General features: G+C 38.5%; 2 protein-coding genes across 3 annotated transcripts in view; one reads left to right on the forward strand and one right to left on the reverse strand.

Moving 5' to 3' along the window:
* LOC126483742 (pre-mRNA-splicing factor syf1 homolog) overlaps window positions 1-20,310 on the reverse strand; it is a 553,324-nt gene that overhangs the window by 274,523 nt on the left and 258,491 nt on the right. The gene's annotated exons all lie outside the window — the stretch shown is intronic.
* LOC126483743 (F-box/WD repeat-containing protein 5) overlaps window positions 1-20,310 on the forward strand; it is an 80,453-nt gene that overhangs the window by 55,922 nt on the left and 4,221 nt on the right. For both annotated transcript variants that reach the window (XM_050106883.1, XM_050106882.1), the window contains exons 5-7: window positions 7,035-7,473; window positions 7,586-7,755; window positions 8,895-9,288. In XM_050106883.1, coding sequence (XP_049962840.1) covers window positions 7,035-7,473; window positions 7,586-7,755; window positions 8,895-9,288 — 1,003 coding nt within the window. The remainder of the gene's footprint in view (window positions 1-7,034; window positions 7,474-7,585; window positions 7,756-8,894; window positions 9,289-20,310) is intronic.

The raw sequence follows: 20,310 nt of genomic DNA on the forward strand, positions 1-20,310 counted from the left end.
GCAAGTACAGAGAATGCTACAGATGTACAAATGACAGAACAAGGAAGAGAATGATGCCTTCAGAATAATGCTTATCTACCATACATTGGAAATGTTTTAGCAAAAATAGGCAGAATATTGGGAAGACATAAAATTAAAGTATTATTCCATCATCCTTCCAAAACCTCAACACTATTGGGATCTGTTAAAGACAACTTACATTTGTGTGAGGCAGATGTTTGTAGGATTCCGTGCAAATTCAGCAGATCTTATATAAGGCAAACAGTGCACGTCATGCAGGGTTGCATTGTAGAACATCAGCGGCCTCCAAGCCAATAGGTCCACTATTGCCGAACACTGTATTTCGACTGGTCATTTTATAAAACACAATGAAACAAAAATAGTGGCCCACACATCAAACCAGTTGAGTTCCATCTTCAATAAATAAGTGGAAATATGACTATTTGAGTCCTTATTAATCAAGACAACGACTTTCAGTTAAATTCTGCATACAGTCCTTTCATAGGAAACTTTGTGATTTGCATAGCTGGCCATGTTCTGCAATTGTACTGTTCAAAGTAAATTAATTTGATATTGATGAAGCAATCTTTTACTATGGAAGGCCCATGCTGCAGCCCACAGACTCGTAGCAGAAGTGCATGTGCTTCATCAACTGGATACACCATGCATGTTTTGGTGGGGGTCTTGAAATATGTCAGCTCAGTGCATTTTCATCAGTATTCATCTGAAGACAGCCTAAAGATCATGGCAGCAAGTTGCAGGTGTCTGGCAGGTCACCTGAAATGTTATGAAACATCTCATGTTGCATATTCTCATTACTCATCAGATTTGTCCCCCTTCAGACTATTTCCTCTTCCCAGAGTTAAAAATGTACCTGAAAGGCTCAAGGTTTGATCCAGTTGATTGTATCCAGAAGATTATGACCAACAAACTGAAGAAAATTCCAAAAGAAGACTTCTCAGGGTCTGTGAAGAGGCTGTAAACTTCTGCTAAGCACTGTGTCACAGAAAAAGGATCCTATCTTGATCAAAGAAAACAACTGTAATGCCTTTGGTTTTGAACTTGTGGACCACAAATTGCATCTAAACCGTAGGCTCTTTCAGATGATGTAGGGTAGGAAACAGTTATGTAACTTACCTGATATGGTTATTCGTCTTAGGTGGTCTCATAATCTGTTGTCTTGAATGACACTCTTGCTATTAATTGGTTGGATCAACATTTATTAAAGATTGTATACTGTGCTGCAGTACATAGTTTTCAATTCCATTTCTTTTTTTAAAATTGCAGAATTTGATCAATTCTAGATTTAAAAATTTTTCAGGGCACAAACTACTTTTCCCAAAACCCTCTTAGTACACATCAGTTCCGTCTGCTCTTCCATCATTCAGTAGTGCCTTGGAAACAGTTGTGTAGATGACTGGAAGTAAATGTATGCCTTAGTAATTGTTGATGTATGTCCTGTCTCCCTTCTTATATAGTGGATGGGGTATGGCTTGTTCCCAATCATCTGGTATTCTTCTATTCTCTCAACTATCTTTAATGAGCTCACAAACAGTTTCAGCTGCCTGCATCCCTCCCAGTTTCCTCATCTTGGCTAACATCCTGTGTTGTTTTGGCACTGACGTTTTTTAGGTGGCCAATGTATTGTCCAACTTGATACAGTGTCAGTGGTTCTGAATATGTGTTTTCCTTTTGGAAGTGTCTGAAAATTAATTGTTGTGTTGGTTCCTCACAATTTAAAGACACTCGAACTATTTTTGTTGTAGCTCACAATTGCTTTTGTTGTTGGTAATCAGTTTGATTGTTGATCTTTGAAGGAAAGACTCATTGGGTTGTACCCTGTTATTTTTCTTCAAAAATTTTGTATAAGTCCCTAGTGTTCTGTCTGAAATTTGTATCTTTCTTCTAATAGTTCTTTGTCATATTTCCACTTCTCTGTTGTAATAATTTTTGATATTTGTTTTCTTCTCTCAGTGAATGTGTTCAAGTCACACTCTTGTTTGCAGGAGTTCCATTTTTTTCCATGTTGTCTACTCTGCCGCTTCATCACGTATTTTGCCCTGCTGTCTGTTTTTTCTTCTTCTTGGAGGGTGTTCTACTCTTTCACTGCTTCTATCATTGCTTCCCTGATCTCATCCCAATTTCCCATCTTGTTTGTGTGAAGGTTTTTAGCAAATTTGCTCATGTCATCTGACACAAAAGTTTTGTGTTAATTGTGTAAACTTTTTTAAATTTTGTGGTTTGATCTTTCAGATTGAAATTTTGCTTTTATTTCTGTTAAAAAGTGGACCTAGTCTGTGCCTAGTCCCTCTACATTCATGATTTCTCTCTGTTTTGTTTCGTCATTGCCACATGATCCAGCTGATAAGAGTCTAAATGTGTATTATGAGGAGACCAGGTCTTTCTCCTTGGTAATTTTCTGAAAACAATCACACAATGAAGGCTTCTATAACCGGATATGTTAACTATTGGTGAGTCTTCCAGGTTGTGTGGTTGTGGTCCACAAAAATTTCCATTCTTCATCTTTTGTCCAGAGCTGCAATAGAGCTCTCAGAGGTGCTCCTGCTTATGGTGAGTTTTGCCAAATGGAAAAGATTGACAGATTTAAGTCAAATCGTCTGCAGAAGATGATGAGCCTTTCTCTTTTGTTTTTGGTGCATTTGTGTATGGTAAAATTTTCTCCTATTTCCTAGTATTTCTGTTCTCTACCATGCTGAGTGGTTGTCTCCTACATGTAGTTTTGTGTGACACTTTTAGTATTTTTTGATGTCTCATTTTCTAATGGCTCCCAAAATTGTTTGACTTTTTCTAGTTTTTTTGTTGTTGTCATAGTTTGAAGGTGCATGTGCATTTACACTGAAGAGCCAAAGAAACTAGTACAGCTGCTTATACTGTGTAGGGCCCCTGCGAGCACACAGAAGTGTCACAACACGACATGGCATTGACTTGACTAATGTCTGAAGTAGTGCTGGAAAGAACTGACTCCACAAATCCTGCAGAGCTGTCCATAAATCCATAAGAGTATGAGGGGGGGTAGAGATCTCTTCTGAATAGCATGTTGCAAGGCATCCCAGGTATGTTCAATAATGTTCATGTCTGGGGAGTCTGGTGGACAGCGGAAGTGTTTAAACTCAGAAGAGTGTTCCTGAGACCACTCTATAGCAATTATGGACAAGAGTGGGTGTTGAACTGTCCTGCTGGAATTGCCCAAGTCCGTTGGAACACAATGGAGATGAATGGATGCAGGTGATCAGACAGGATGCCTACATACATGTCACGTGTCAGAGTTGTAACTAGATGTATCATGAGTCCCATATAACTCCAACTACATTATCCCCACACCATTACAGAACCTCCACCAGCTTGAACAGTCCCCTGCTGACATGCAGGGTCCATGGGTTCATGAGGTTGTCTCCATACCCATACATGTCCATCCGCTTGGTACAATTTGAAATGAGACTCGTCCAATCAGGCAACATGTTACCACTCAGCAGTCATCAAGAGTACATGAGGGGGCCTATGGCTCCAAAAGCCCATATCAATGATGTTTCGTTGAATGGTTCATACGCTGACACTTGTTGATGACCAAGCATTGAAATCTGCAGCAATTTGTGGAAGGGTTGCACTATTGTCTGTTGAATTATTCTCTTCAGTTGTCGTTGGTCCCCATCTTGCAGGACCTTTTCATGGCCACAGCAGTGTCGGAGATTTGAAGTTTTACCAGATTCCTGACATTCACGATACACTTGTGAAGCAGCCGTAGAGGAAAATCCCCACTTCATTGCTGCCTCAGAGATGCTGTGTCCCATCACTTGTGCACTGACTATAATAGCATGTTCAAACTCGCTTAATTGTTGATAACCTGCCATTGTAGCAGCAGTAACTGATCTAACAACTGTGCCACACACTTATCTTATATAGGCAATGCCGACTGCAGCGCCGTATTCTGCCTGTTTACATATCTCTGTATTTGAATAATCATGCCTGTTCCAGTTTCTTTGGTGCTTCCGTGTGTGATGGTTTGTGTTCAGTTCCGTTTGACTATGAAAGCTGTTCCAAGCATGACTCTAGGTTTATTCTGTATGGACATTTTCACTTTTCAAATCCTGTAGACCAATGTTTCAAATTAGTTCTCATCTCTGTATTTGGGTTGCAGAAGTACTAGTATGAATATATTGTGTATGATTAATACATTTGTCAATTGTTTCCCAGTGTTCAGTAAAGTGGTGATGTTTGGTATACCTGACAGTTTAGATTATTTTTTACGTGATGTTCTAATCCCTCCAGAATTCAATGACCTAGTTGCATCACTGTTCCCAGTGATGAAAGATTGATTAGCTCGAGGAGTACTTTTCAGTTCAATGTTTGCCATCATGCCTTGGTTAAAAGTAAATTAGGAAGAGATGTTTAACCCCTTTGTGGGATGTTATATTTGTTTTCAAATTGTCAGGTGGAGTTCAACAGGCTGCCCAGTGTGGAAACAAATTCCTATTGCAGCCAACCACTTTTGTAACAGATGTTGCTGATTTTTGCAGCTACCATCAACATGTAAATTAGGGATGGGCAACCTTTGGTGACCTGCAGGCCTGATTCACATACTCATTTAAGCTTGCAGATCGTCTTGTCACGTGGCGTGACTGCATTGCTCCTAGCACGTGAAGTCAAAACTGTAGTGCCTGCAACTTCAGTGTTTACTGGCTAATGCACTGACATGAATGGCACCCATTTCCTGACATTTGACAACAATAAATTGTCCCTCAGAATACACATTTTTGAGACTACACTCATATTATCGTCACCTTTACATTTATTTACATTTATTTATGCCTTTTTGTTTATGTTTTGTAGTAACTGTCTTAAAAACTTTCCTTGCAAATTCTACAGTGCCATTAATAAAGAAATAATGTTGTCAACATGTAAATAAAGGTAAACATCTGAAAATGGGAAGCCTGGCATCTTGAGATGTCATCATGGAAAAATAATCACCTATAACGGCAAGTGGTTGTAGCTAATTAATTATAAATTATCTTCAATTTAATAGTTGCAGTGTTCTGATATGTCTGCAATGGACAAGAACTATTTACTAATGTTAATAAGAGACAGAACAGTAAAACAAAATAAAGCAGTGAGGCAGGTAATCCCAGTTGACAAGCAATTAGGAGAAACTTTGCAGTTTTTGGCTACAGGCATATCTTCAGACGCTATTAGCAAGGCCATCATTTCTTCTTTTATTTTAAAAATCTAAATCACTTGAACTTTGCATAAATCAGCTGTACAATATAGAAGCCAAACTGCAAAAAATGTGAACAACATAATGGCGAATTGTCAAATGGGTAATATTCACCCTCACATGCTCAATATGTACTGATAATACTGAGAATATTTTGGTTGGTATCAGTATTGTTCATCAGTATTATAAGTTGTTAGCACTATGAGATGATCGCAACTGCTCAAACCCATGACAGCAGAGCTCGCTAAAACATCTCCAGATTTTGTGGCCAATAAGAAAGCAGTACTCATGTAGTGAGTAGTGTCAAAAATGTGTCCCAGATTCCAGATGGAGTACAGTGCGAGCATCCCTTGCCCCCCCTCCCCCCGGTTCACATAGTATCATAGCATTCTACATTTGATTGATACATAGATACATAGATGTTAACATAATGAAAGACTACTGCTGATTCACTGATACTGGTTAATGACATAAATATGTTGCCAACTGACAGCTAATAACATAGAGATGCTTATGTTGTGAGTGAGTACTACAGACTGACTATAACACAATGTCTGCTTCACGATAATTAAATCAGGACTGCCTTACACTGGCTAACACCATAGGGATGTTGACAATTTAGCCATTAGGCATGAACTGACTGCAGTGTTATCTTCCACAACTATTTATAAATGTGTGGAAGAATAAAACTCAGAATCTGTTATCATATATCCAGAGTATCAACAGTGACAGGCAGAAGTTGACCTGACAGCAAGAGGGAAGGTTTATACATGCATTGTGTTTCTTGACACATCACTGTTTCTTAATTTTGATTAATGGTTTAGTGGCAACCCTGATGGCAGCCATATTGGTGTTATGTTTTTTTTTTCTGTTTGTGCTGCAAACTGAAATAAACAAACATCACATACAGGTTGCTTTTATTACTCAAACAACAACAACAAAAAATCATCTTAAAAATCAAATGAAGCATTGGACATCAGTGATGATAAATATAGCCAGAAGAGTTGTACATTTGGGTATGTACTAATGGGGTCTTTGTTATCTGCCAAAAAATAAATGTAATTAGATGTCAAGGGTTTGGAAAACAGTGTATAATATTCAAGGAGTAAGAATCTCTCAGGATCATAGAATAAGGAAATGATAACATGACAGAAATACACTAGTACATAAACAGCAGGTGAGTAGTGCAGTTTTAAAGTTCATATGATGTGTTAGAGGTAAAAATAGGAAGCCAATAAATATTTGTGTAAATAGTAACAAAGAGTTGCAAAATCACACCCAAACTTTTGTTACCTCTTTAACTTTTTGTTTACAAACTGGACCTCTCTCATCTACTTGTACAAGCTGTACTCATTTTACATGATGCGACAGTCTGTGAACGTTTGAAAAATTTGAGTAATGAGTATTGCTGAGAAATTAGATGAATGCTGTATCTTATTGACTCCAAAGTGAAATGAAAGTTTGTGTCACAAGTTGGGTTGTAAAACTACAATGTATTCATTAAGGGACGGCAGTATTGTAAACTTCATGGTTTGATGGGCTAAAGACTATTCTGTGTTAGAAAATTAACTGATTTGCAATTTTTAAAGATATTTTCATATAGTGCTTGTTCTGTAAACTCTATTCAGTAAGTGTAAAATATTGCTCTGTACTCAGTATGCACGATTAGTATTCCAATACTTGTTGATGCAGGGTATACAAATATGAGTGTAGAGCAGTTTTTGTATAGTAAAATCACATTGCAAGATCCTACTGTGTTGTGAAAGTGTGCAGTTACTATAGGAAAGTGAAATTTACTTTTCAGATGGTTTTGCCCTGCAGTGTAGAGTGAAAAACAGACCATATGACATATTTGGGACATGGTTCAGTGATCAGTATTTATTATCAGGTGATCTTCACTGGCTTGCACACTTAGTCAGTACGTCTGTCCTGTGGTTGAATAAAGCATCCCAAGAAGCAAATTCTGAACATGTTCCAATCACAAGCAAGTTGTATGCATTCTACAACCCCAACTCCAGCTCTATCCGAGCGATAATGGTAGCCAACTGTTTGGCACCTTCACCAACACAGGTTAATAATAGTAACCAACAGTCTCCAATGGATAACATTCAAAAATCACTAAATAATGAAAAAAGAAACCCATATCCATCAACCAGTGAGATGAATGGATCACCACTGTTATACAATGGAAGTCTTGAAGATGATCCACCTGAATCACTAATTCAGGTTTCATCATGTTTACAGTATGTACTATTATACAGTTACTATTTAATACCTGAGTATATTTTCTCTGTATTCAGTGTTGATGTAATTGTTTTTAAAGGTTAGACTATTATGATTAAATAATTCTTTCAGGGCAAATTCCCTTGAAGGTGCCTTTTTAAATTGGCGTCGAAGAAGTGATATTGTTGATTACCCATGTTCCATTCAGTATAATTCAGACTACAGAAGGGTAGAAACACAATGTGGAAGATCTAGCTATGATTGCAGTAATGGTAGTAGAGAATATGGACTTTATGAAAGTGGTGAGTTTTCAGTATTTTGTTGCTTACATAGATGGTCATTTCTTTGAAGAAAAGTTACATTTTTAAGAACAGAATGATAAAGAGTTAGTCCTCTGCTATCATTTATTTATATTGAAACTATTTTGTATTAGACCATAACTTATTTGCATTTTTTTCATATTTTCATATAAGACACATTCTGTCAGCTCTATTTAGTGAGCGTAAAACATTAGTCTGAATTTCGTATGCATGATTATTATTCCAATTCACTTGTTGATGTGAAATGTACAGATATGAGCTTAGAGCAGTTTTTGTAAATTAAAAACACAATGCAGGTCCAGAAGCTTCACTTTTCTTTTAGCCTTTCATGTTGTAGTAAACAATGAATTTATGAAGCAGAATATTACATTTACATGTTACTTGTCCTATGTGGTGGTAATATTCAAAAACAAATCTGCTTTTTTTGTAATCTAACATGAAGTTAATATTTTAAAAAAATCTACTCTGAAGTTGCAGGGTCAATGTTGTGAAAGGAAATTAGTGATTGTATATTGGTTTACTAGTAGAACCCACAAAATAACACCACTCATAGCACTTGTTTCATAGCTAGTTGTTGGCTTGACCGATAGAGACAGAATAGGGACTTCTGATAATGGAACCAAAAATTTCTGCGCACAGTGCCTTTGGATTTCTCCTCGACACAAGCAGAGATTAAAAAACTGCACGAAGTACCTATTTGCAGCTTGATCCATTATAACAATGTAGTTGATCCCAGATTCCCCCTCCCTCTCCTTTCTCTGTCTACAATATTTTTTACAACACTCATTTTATTCATAAATATCAGTCTTGATTGCACATTACTGCACAATTCACAGTGATTGATGTTTGCTTACTGCCATCATCGGATCATTAGGAGTATTCTGAAAAGAATATCAACATCGCTTAATTTGTACATGACGGTACACGAGCAATCCACACTATGAGACATGATTGCATGCTTGTTTATAGACTTTATTTGCAATTGTTACAATGTCATTTACCTCCAGGCAATGTTTTGTGATTACCATTCCTTGGATTATAAAATCTTCCATTGTACGGAAGTGCAAATCATTTTGTATCACTTTTCATTCTCAACTGTAAGTTTCTTTTTGCTGTTACAGACAGGGACACAGTGGATGGAACAGATGAAAATGCTTCCGAAAATTCTGAGGCATCAATGGAAGCAGAAGAATGCATGAGCGAAAGTGATGATTTAGCACAACAACCAGAAAAATATTTAATATTTACTACTGGCTCCAAAACTTATACTCCACATTTAATAGGATTCAAACGTATTACGTCAGTTTCGTTTCCTCAGAAACTGGATCCTGGACCATCGCTGAGAGAACGAATAGCTGCGAGAGCTAGAGAAAAGGAACTCAGGAATGCTGAAGTGCCCATACCAGAACCTAACTGGCTTGACTATAATGAGGTTGCTCACAAATTTGACAAAGTAGACCATGTTATTGATCTTCATGGCCATATTATAGGAATGGGATTATCACCAGATCACAGGTGAGTATTTCATTAACAAACTATGAGTTACTACCATTGTCGCCTTCCATTCAAGTGTTGAAATGGACTGTAACTATTATTTGGAAAAAAGACAACCTTTGGATGTAAATCCAATAACCCTTAAAAGGCCAGGTTCTCATTCCTACGAACAAAAAGTAGGCAAAGGTTGCAAATTTTTTTGAGACAAGGAAAAGACATACAAAGGATCTGTTTGGGAATTATGATTGATCATACTTTTGACTTTATTGTAGAAGAAAAAAATGGCATCTATAATTATCATTTGATCAAGGGTTCTTACTACATTAAATTTATGGAAGCTTTTACATAACTACAATGAAATAACCTTAAATTTAATGATATGGTGCTAACTTAAAGTTTGAGTTGAGTTTTTGGGAATTTTCTCTTTATGGCTTTACAAAAAATAGTTTATACTAAAAGTTTCATATGTTATAGGTATAACGTACTACGAAAAGTGGCTAGAAGTTCATAGGTTGAATAGTTTTTATTTTATGCTGCACGGAGTTTCGACAAATCATTTCTCAAGAAAAACCTGTGTAAAGTTGAGGAAAACTTTTATACGTATTTATTAGTTCAATTTGCATAAAAACTACGTGGTGTGATATATTTTTGATGTTGCTGAACATGAACCTGAATTTAGATATTCAAACTGGCTAATTCAATACAGTGGACAAAAAATTATGTGTTGACCAACTTTGACCAAAATTTGACAAAAAAAAAAAAAAAAAAAAATTACTTATGTTTAGGGCTGCAATACCAGCACCATATATCAACCCTTCCTCTAATTCAACCTGTTCCAGGAGAACAATTCCCTCATTTTTCTTGTTAAGAAAAGCCGATCTGGATGAGCTGGGTATGCTGCAATCGACAGCCTGCACACGTTGTTCGTCAGATTTTTCGGCAAATGTGTTTGCATGCATACTGCGATATAAATCATTTTGTGAATGTGCGTCACAGCACAACACGTTTTCTACCTAAATCAGGTATCTCCGGCTGAGTGTGTCCCACAGCAGCCGTGACACTGCTTTGAACAATGGACTGTAGAAACTTTTGTAATGCATGGATAAAAAAACCTTTTCACTCCAACACATATACCTTTCAAAAAATTTGAATTTTTGACCATTTTGAATGAGAACCTGGCCTTAATGATCCAAATATTAATATAAGGCTACAAAGTTTTACAGCTAAAGAAGAGCAAGAAGAGATTATGACAGGGTTTCCTTTACTCAGTAAGTCATTGAACCTACATCATCTGTCTGGGAACAGTCAAGAGGCTTACAGTGAGAGACTGAGTTGTCCCCCTAGTAAAGAATAAGTGTCTCCAAAAAAGCCGATAGGTGTCAGCCACATTATGGCCGAGTACTTTGTTAACATTCCATCTACATAAACCACTAATATCCTGGCAGCACAGAGTGATTGATAGATGGTTGGGACTTAAGTTCCACCTATGCTGAATGGACACTTACATATGGGAGACCAGTTTGCTGTTGTCTGAAACTTCCAGTGCATAATCCGGTTTACAGCATGTTTTGACACCTCAAAGTGAGTTCCAAGAAAATATTCCTCAAACCTTTCTAGTTACTATGGGAGGCACAACAATTTCCCAATACAGGAAAATGATGAAACTAGTTTCTTTATCTAATATAATGGGCTTCTAGCAACTCTAGCAGTTTTTCTCAGTGTGAAAAATCTTTAGCTCACCGTGGTTTGAAATCCACATTGGAATGTATGCTCTGCTATAGCTGGCTGGGTAAGTCAGTTCAAAGGTTGGAGAAAGACAATGGCGTACCACCTCCAGTAAACTGCACCTAGTAAATCACTGTTGTCAAACCAAACTTAGAGTTGATGATAGCTTTACCTGTACCTATGCGAAAGACTGTACCCACTTCAGTAGTTAGAGCAGTGGTGTTTTCACTAGGTTTGAGATTTAGCCTCAGTGAAAGATATTTTTAAGGTATCTAAAATGACAATATCTAAAATCCAAGTTCCTCCAGTTAATGATGACCTGAGCCAAGCAGTGCACTAAAAAAAAACATTCAAAGAGAATTTGGACCTATTGTAAAGCACCATTACACCTACAAGTGGTGATAGTCAAAATACCATCCATGAAGTGAAGTGAAAAGCCTGCAAAAATCACAAGTAGTAGTCTCCATCCAAACAATAACAAGAAGTTCAAACATCAGGCACATGCAATCATAAGGAGCCAACTGTGTTGATACTAGATTAGTCACAACTAGTGCAAGTGTTTATGCCTCAAGTGGGCGCACCGTTTTTCATAACACAAGCAGGTACGTGGCACACTTCCTACACACGTAAAGAATAGCTGCCTGTGTTGCCTAGGTAAACACGTATGAACAAAATTACAAGCCAGTCTTTGTTTAATTAAACTACAATAAAATAAACTAACATTATATGAACTAAATCACTGTTTAATTAAAAAATAATAAAATATACCTTTCATTGTTTCACTCTGTTGCCACACAGAAGTGTTGCCCCACAATAATGACCCACTCCAAGCATTAAACAGTGCAGTTGCATTGGATCCCTATCAGCTGCTTATTTGATTACTGATTATCTCATAGATAACTACCTCATTGTGGGATTGTGCTGCTAGCTCAGAATTTGGGTCATTTTCATGCACAAATTGTAAATTTTGTCTTACTTACCTTACTGTTTGTTTTATGTTGCTGCTGCTCACTTGGACAATGACAACACAACTTATTACTGTGTTAGCTGATGCAGTAATGGAGGAGTAGGTGTGGGCTCACTATTGTAAAACAGCAATGAAACAGTACAAAACATTGTTATTTGTGATTGATGCACTTTATACACAGGTGCGTGCCCGCTCCATGGTTAAGTGGGTTCTGAGTCTTTTTAGCATCATTAGACAAGAGAAACAAGCAGTAGATAAAATGGTGGATCCTTGTGGTGAATAACAATCCTTGTGTTCCTTCAAATATGCAAACCCAGACTGCTGTACTGGGCATTGGCACTACCAGAGTCTAAAGTATTGGGTGTAGCAGTTGAAGAATTGTACATGAGGCTACCAGTGGAGAATGCGTATCAGTCTGCAGGCTCTCTCTACTGTCATCCTACGTGTAATCAAAAATAACTCAAAAACGTCATCTGATTTGGGTCCTTGTACCTCCTTAAGCTTGCATACCTTGAATGCCTGCATCACCCTCACAACTTCACCATTGCATTTAAGGTGAAGGCTGGTGCCATAACATGATCCATGTTTTGGGTATAGAAGTCAGCCAACTAACATAAAGTAAACTTCAGGCCATAGTAGTCATAAAGTGCATGAGGATTCCCTAATTGTAGGTAGTTTTATCAATGCTGCTACCAGGCTTTTGCTGTGGTGGAACACATCTGGAGGTTGAAAAAGATTTTGATAGTGCAACCACTGCTGCAAACCATATTGTGTGCTGAAATTGCCCTGTGATGTTTAGCTGCAGGTGCTTCCATGGTTTGCTGATCTGACCACAGTGCACATTCGGTAGCATCCATATCTACCCAGTATGTGGGGGTACCTATTTTTAAAATTTATCCTGGTAATCCCCAACTGTCTACAGCGATACGGAGCCAGGAACTGTGGGCACACTGGCAGAGAGATAACCACATAGTGCCCTGTGCTTTTAGCACCAAGAAGCACAATGCCATTAACCAGTATCAAGTGGTGCTGGAGGGCAGAAGTGTGTAACAAGTCTATGTTTGTTGAGCAGGAGTTTGATCTTGTGTGATGTAAACAACCATAACCAGGAAGCATTATAGGTCTTATAATACTTCTGCATCAACCTAAAGACAGAGCACAGTTGAAATCTTGAGTTGGGGTACTTGGAAAGGAGAACAGTGTGTCTGTGACTGCATATTGGGAGATCGGCATAAAATGGAGTTCATAATTGTATTTGGTTAGGAACAATGTTCAGCATTGCAACCGCAGAGCTGTCTTCTCAGAGATGTTGCTTCTGGTTCCCAAAAGGATTAAACAGTGATTTATGTTCAGTAAAAATGGCGGAACTAAAAGTTTCATACTGTATATGTGGACACTAAGATCTTCTTTTCAATTTACACTGTTAGTCTGTATCGTGGTGCAAGAGTGTGAAGGGAAGCTAGTTTGACTGTACACTGTCTTTGTTGGTAAATGTTTTCAAATCAGGATGTATCTTGTTAAACCACTGTTCTTAAATGAGATTAGAGGCACTGCAGCGATGAGTGTCTTAGATTGCCAAATTTCTATCGCACTTAAGTTTCTTTTTCACTGGCCAGTGTATTGTGAAATAAGACACAGTTTCTTTAGCTGCAATGATTACACCAGTAATCAATTCATCTAGCACAGATAATCACTAGGCTTCAGTATGCTAGTCCCTCTTCTGTAATAACTCTTAGCTTATCCAACAAGAGTATAGCTCCAGCTGCAGAGCACTACTACACCACCACCACTGATCACAGTTGTGTTGTATCGAGTTGACAGGAGGGCTTAAAACAGAGGCTCACGCATTTTTGTGATGATCTTGGATGTAGATTTCTCCATTGCTGATGTTGGGTGGAGAGTTGTGGGACTCCTCTTAATAGATCAGGCATGTGCTACATACAGAAAATGGATACTGGGGTAACAAAGTACATGTGGTGCACACATGGATTTTTAATAGGTAAATCCCTCCAAAGGCCTAGTAAGTTGGATTCTGATTTCATGGAGGTATCAATATTGGCCTCATTCATTACAGGTAGTAACAGTCTTCATGACGGACTAGGGAGAGAGAGAGAGAGAGAGAGAGAGGGAGGGAGAGAGAGAGAGGGGGGGGGGGAGAGAGAGAGAGAGAGAGAGAGGGGGGGAGAGAGAGAGAGGGGGGGGAGAGAGAGAGAGAGAGAGAGAGAGAGAGAGAGGGGGGGGAGGGAGAGAGAGAGAGAGAGAGAGAGAGAATGTTTATATAGTAGCATTTAATTCTAAGAACATCTGTGTAAGGATCCCATTTGTAAATGTTAATAATACCCACATATGGACAGAAACAAAGCTGATACCAGGTGTTATTAGCAATGAAATTCTAAGTACTTATTGGAATGTATTTTGCAAAGATAGATGGATGATGGTGCTGTAAACAATGTGATAATATCTAGTGAAGCTAGAACAGAATCAAAATGCAAAATAAATTGGATAAATGAAAGTTTTAAAGGTAGTTTAAACTTGATAATTGGATACTTCTGCAGACTCTGTGACTCAAATGAGCAATGGTGAAATATCTCAAGGAAAGCTTGGAGAAGGGCATAAATTTTCTGGTTATGCTATAGTAGTACAGGGAGATTTCAACTTACCAGCTGTGGACCAGGAGACTCAATTGATTAGCATGCGTAGTAAGGACAGAGAAAAGTGTGAAATTGTTGTAAATGCCTGATCTGAAAGTGACCAGATAGAGAACCGAGTTGTGAAGGGTAACATCGTAGATCTCCTGGTTACAAACACCCCTAGATTTGGAGTATATGAGCGGTAGTGTGAAGCATTCATCCTCCATGGGCCTCCTTTCTTTAGTAGATGTGTGGTGGGTATGGGGTCCCTTGCCAGTGCAGTAATTCTTCCTTCCTGTGCTGCAGTCTTATTCTCTGAGAAAATCTTTTCTCAGATTTGATCTGTAGGACAGATTCCTTGTCAACAGCTTGATTTGCCAATAGAAAATTGATAATGGTTCTTCCCAACTTTTTTTTCAAAAACATTATTTTACAACATTCGTTTCAGTTTACTTTTGTTTGAATGGAATAGAAATATCCTAGTCTTGGTCACCAACATATTTTTTATTCACATCTCTTCATCACATGTTTTGGGACATTTCCGTTGTCATAATAATCTGTCAAAAACTACATACAATCTTATGTCACCTCCTACTACAATCCAGCAGATTATCAGTGCTCAAACAGCCAGAATGTAGTAGAAGGCGACATTAAGACAGTGTATGGTTTTTGGCAGATCTGATGTTTGGGATATCTCTAAATGTGTAATGATGAGATGCCCAATACCCACTACTGCATGGGTCATCAGGCACCCACACATTGGTAGACTCCCTAATTGATCCGGCATCGCATTGTTGATGACCAAGCCTATGCATACCAAGGAATAGGTGCCTGACCTAATGGGAGCAACATAATGGCAGTCAAGCCCAGTGGCCATTGCAGTGGCTTGGTGGTGCTTGGGAGAAGAGCCCTTGACCGGAGTTGACGACATCGTTGTGAATACCTCACAGTGAAAAGACCCGCAACCTTGAGCCTCTGGCAGTCTCTCCAGATGGACCTGAAGGTTTCGACATAGATTGTTATGACCCAAAAACTCTCTCTCCTTGGTCACACCATGGGAGGAAAGCAAAATCAAGCAAACTGCAGAAACTTATTCCCCTCATTTCCTGCTTTGTAGCCGGACTGATAGAGGGTAATTTCTATGTGCTAAGCCAGTGGTCTTTGTCAGTGACATCATAAATGTATTTTAGGAAATCTTTTCTGTCAATCTGTACTTTGGTTTGCCCAAAAGTTATCAGTAAGTGGATTCCCTTCTGTACACTAGAAACAATAGCAGTAAGAGTGAAAAAAATCCTCGTGTTTACCATTTGCAGTGTGTGCTTATTGTCAGACAGGGCACTTGTGCGCTTTCAGATGGCCATCTTAATCTGACAGCTCTCCCCCCTGCCCCTCCCAACCATCATCCCCCCCCTACAATCCCTGTCTTCTACTTGGAAATATCAATGCACACCACTTCTGTCGGGAGTACTACGTATCTGGTAGGAGCTATCTCATTGATCTACTTTATCTGATATTGATCTCTGTCTTCTCAATGATGGTTATCCTACCCACTTTTGTGCTGCCCATGGCACCATTTTGGCTATCGATCTTACAGCCTCTTCCTCCAGTCATGGCTTCGTAAAAGTGGTCACTATAAAATGATCTTTCTGACAGCAATCACTTTTCGGTGGTCATGACACTTCTTTGTCACTGGCCAATAGAGCAGTTGCCATCTTGGGCTTTCCCAAGGGCACAGTGGCAGTTGTACACCTCTGCTGTCACCTTCATCCCTCCTCTGTCATATTACATCAGTGAGGTTGTGAGAGATGTCTCCAATGCAAATACTTGTGGAAATGGAACTGCTATCCCCATTTTAGTGTTCCCCTTCACTGTTGGTCAGTAACATGGTGGACCAGAGACATTACAACAGCTGTTGAAGACCATCGAAGGGCTCTCCTACATCTCAAGTGATATCCTTCTCGTAGCACCCTCATTGTTTTCAGTGGCTCTGTGCCAAACCGCATTACCTAATTAAATGCAGTAATAAGGAATGCTGGAATTGCTGTGTGTCACCTTTTCATCCCAGGTGTAGGTCAATCTCCATAGTCTGTTGGACTGCCAAAGATTATCAACTGTTCTGAATCTCTTTTGTGGTGGTATGTCTACAGATGTGTAGGTTCTTATTGTCATCTTGTGACCCACTACGTCTCTTACCTCCCGAGTGAATAGAAGACAAGTTGGAAATATCTCCCTATCTTTTATTCCCCCTAAATTTGAATTACGTAATGATCCTTTCACTAACTGGGTACATGATATGGTCCCAGACCCTGATTAGATTCAAAATCAAATGGTCCAGTGTCTGAATGAAACTTATGGACTCTGTCTACTAAGGGTCTTTAACGATATTCAGCTAGACGGTGTTTTCCCTTTGTAATGGAGGGATAAAATCATCCTAATCCTTAAATCCAGCCAAAAAAGCAATGTCTATCAACAGCTGCCATGGTTGCATCCACTCTGTACAGTGATATTTGTATTTGTAATAACACTATAAAATGATTTGCACATGTGATAGATGTTGTTTGAATAAACGGTGGCAGAGAGAGCATGCAGCTCATGACAAATTCTTGCAGAAATATTACAAAAGCAGGGCTACAATCAATTGACAGTTGAAGAAGTCACATTTAAGAGAATAGACATATTTAAATATTTGGGAAACATTTTTAGTGAACAGAATAGAATGGAAAGAGAGATTAAGGAAGAACTGCAGTGGCAGATTGAGCAATTTTGGCTTACAGGTGTATTGTGCAGTAGATCAGTTTCAAGAAGTTTTAAAATTGGACTGTACTAGAGTGTAATGTCCTGGTAGCTGTGTATGGGCCTGGAATGCTTTCATTAAGGAAAATAGATGAACAAAAACTGTTGGTTTTTAAGAGAAACATATTAAGGAAAGTATTTGGCCCAAAGAGGGACACTCAGTAACAGGAATGGAAAATATTAAAAAACCAGGAACTGGCAGAACCATACTTGCTATCTGATATTGGCCAATAATGAAGAAAAGAAAATTGATTTGGGCAGGAAACCTGATCAGGATGGAAGAGGAAAGACTACTGTGAGTAGCATTTTCAGGATCCGTGAAGGGCAGAAGAGGTTGAGGAGGCCACGGACAAGATGGAAGGATATCAGCAAGAATACGGAGGCAACAGGAACGAGAAAAGGAGAATGGACCATGAAAGCCAGGAATAGAAATGACAGTTGGAAGAATGTAGAGAACACACATGGTTTCATAGGCCAAAGAGACAATTAACAAGAAAAATAGCTCCCAATCAATAGTCATGGCTGAATGCCAGCTCCAAGGATTCACCTGAAGGGACCTCTTCATATGGCTTCCAATTTTCTCTTGTGAGAATTGTGGGTCATGCATTTTTGTCACCCTAACATGATTCACCCTGACCCAGAAATCCACTTAGGTATTTAAGGTGTCTTTCACTTGGACATTTTTGCACAGTCCGGAATGTTGGGACTCAACTTTGATAAAAATCTGACATGGCTGCCCCATATTCATTGAATAAAGACTAGATGTATGGGAAAGTTGAACGCCCTTTCCTTCCTTGTTCACGCATATTGAGGTGCAGACCGTGCTCCATATTTACGAGGCTATGATCTCCTCTTCACTAGACAATGATTTATGAGTCAGTGGCACTTTTGGCTTTGAAATTATTGAATTAAGACTGGTTACTGATGTCTCCTAAATTGCTCCCATAAACAGTTCCCTCACTGAAGCTGGGATCTTACCTCTTCAGTTCCAATTTTTTTCACTTACGCAAATAGCATATGACAATTTCCTAATCCCCCTTTTTTTGTACAAAGGTTGTTGACCCCCCCCCCCCCCTTCCTAGTGGTTTTCAGAGAGTTGGAGTGTGCCTCAAGAAGAATGAAAGCTAGAGTGGATGCAGTTTCCTGTCACATGTGTCTGTGGTCCTCACATTGGTCTGCTGTAGGTGGACGGATGAACTGATATTAAAATTGCAATTAAATGCCCAACAATGACACCATGATCAGTCTCCAACAAATTCTTCATTACTCTCCTGCAGATCTTCCAAAAAACTGAACCAGTTAAACCACTTCCTTAAACTGTCCCTCTTTGTGGTTTCACTTTACATGTAACATTCCAAAGTTAAAAAAAAAAAAGGTTACTGTGCCCACAGCCACCGAACATTTATTTCCATGAACTCATCTCAGTCAAAACTGTCCCTTCCTTTTCTTCCGGCGCCTTCAACTGTATGCCTCATTGTTTTTAATTACAGAGATAATTTTTAACCTACTGGGCCATAACACTCCCTTCTACACCAATATTGCATAGAATTTACATAAAACATGACAAAATATACATAACATTAAATTCTCCATTACAATCATTGCAGATAAATGAAAAGATACCATTTGAATATACAGCGGAGAAAATCTTCAACCCAATGGCAAGATGTAACACTACCTTTGGTATTTGATCTGACCACGTTAATAATTAGTTCTGATTTTTTCAATACTCTAGCCAAGCATAAAGATAGAGAGCAGCAATCAAGTATACACAACATGAACCCTGTAAAATTTACTTTTATTAAGATTAAGTGTGTAATGATTGGTCGTTTATACAAAATGTGAATATTGTTAATTGTAACTCGTCTTACTTAATATTATAACAACTAATTGTAACCAAAGAATGATATAAAGCTAACTCTGGAGTATCAACGAAAATAATCAATTGTTGAAAATATAAGTAATTGGATAGATAAGAAAACACTACTCATGAAGCAATGGGAGGAGAACACACCTATAAAAGGTATTACAGTTTGTTAGCTTTTGAAGCCAGTGGCTCCTCCTCCTGGCAGAAGGGTTAAAGGGGAAGGAAGAGTGGTGAAAGAAAATGACTGATGAGGTTCAGGAAAAGGGGTAGAGTTCAGAAAATTTGCTCAGAACCCGGAATTAGGGGAAACTTATCAGTTAGAATGAGAAGGAAAGAATGATTGTTGAGGACTGTGCCGGACAAGATTTGAAAACCTGAGAGCTTAAAGGTGGAAAATAGGGTGTATGCAACACAGAGATTACTGCTGAAACATAATGCATGAGTTAATAAGAGCAAAAAGTTAAGTGCCTTATAGGTGGGAGGGCAACAGGAAAAATAGACAGGAGAGAAAATGAAAGATGGAGAAAGCTAAAAGGGCATGAAGAAAGGCATAGCTACTCTGAAGAAATGCTGTGAGACCACAGAAATTAATGTAAAATTAGGCCAGGTGGGTGGTGAGAACCAAGAACATGTTGTAGTACCTGTTCCCACCTGCAGAGTTATGAGAAATGGCCCCAACGTAACTGTCTGCTCAGTACATACCATCTGTGTAACACACATTGCCAACTTCCTGTGTGGTACTTGCTTTCCCTATCAGTCTACTCAGTCTCTCAGATATTATTTATACAGTGGAAAGGTTTATCTATCTGATCTGAACAAGGTACCAGTGGCAACACCACATTATCGGTTGGGTTTTTCAGAGTAAATAGTTTCATAATACAAACCACTTTACATATGTATTTGAAATGATGACAACAATGTTATTACAGAAAAGAAGGAAAAAAATGAAATAAATTGCTCCAAGTTGTAACACGTGTGTAGTGATGTATATTTGTGTTAAAATGTGAGCTGTATTGGACAGGGTATTGTTTTTTTGTGGACTTTACCAAGGAACTCTATGA

Source organism: Schistocerca serialis, chromosome 6 (assembly GCF_023864345.2).
Source record: "Schistocerca serialis cubense isolate TAMUIC-IGC-003099 chromosome 6, iqSchSeri2.2, whole genome shotgun sequence".
In the NCBI taxonomy this organism is placed as follows: Eukaryota; Metazoa; Arthropoda; class Insecta; order Orthoptera; family Acrididae; genus Schistocerca; species Schistocerca serialis.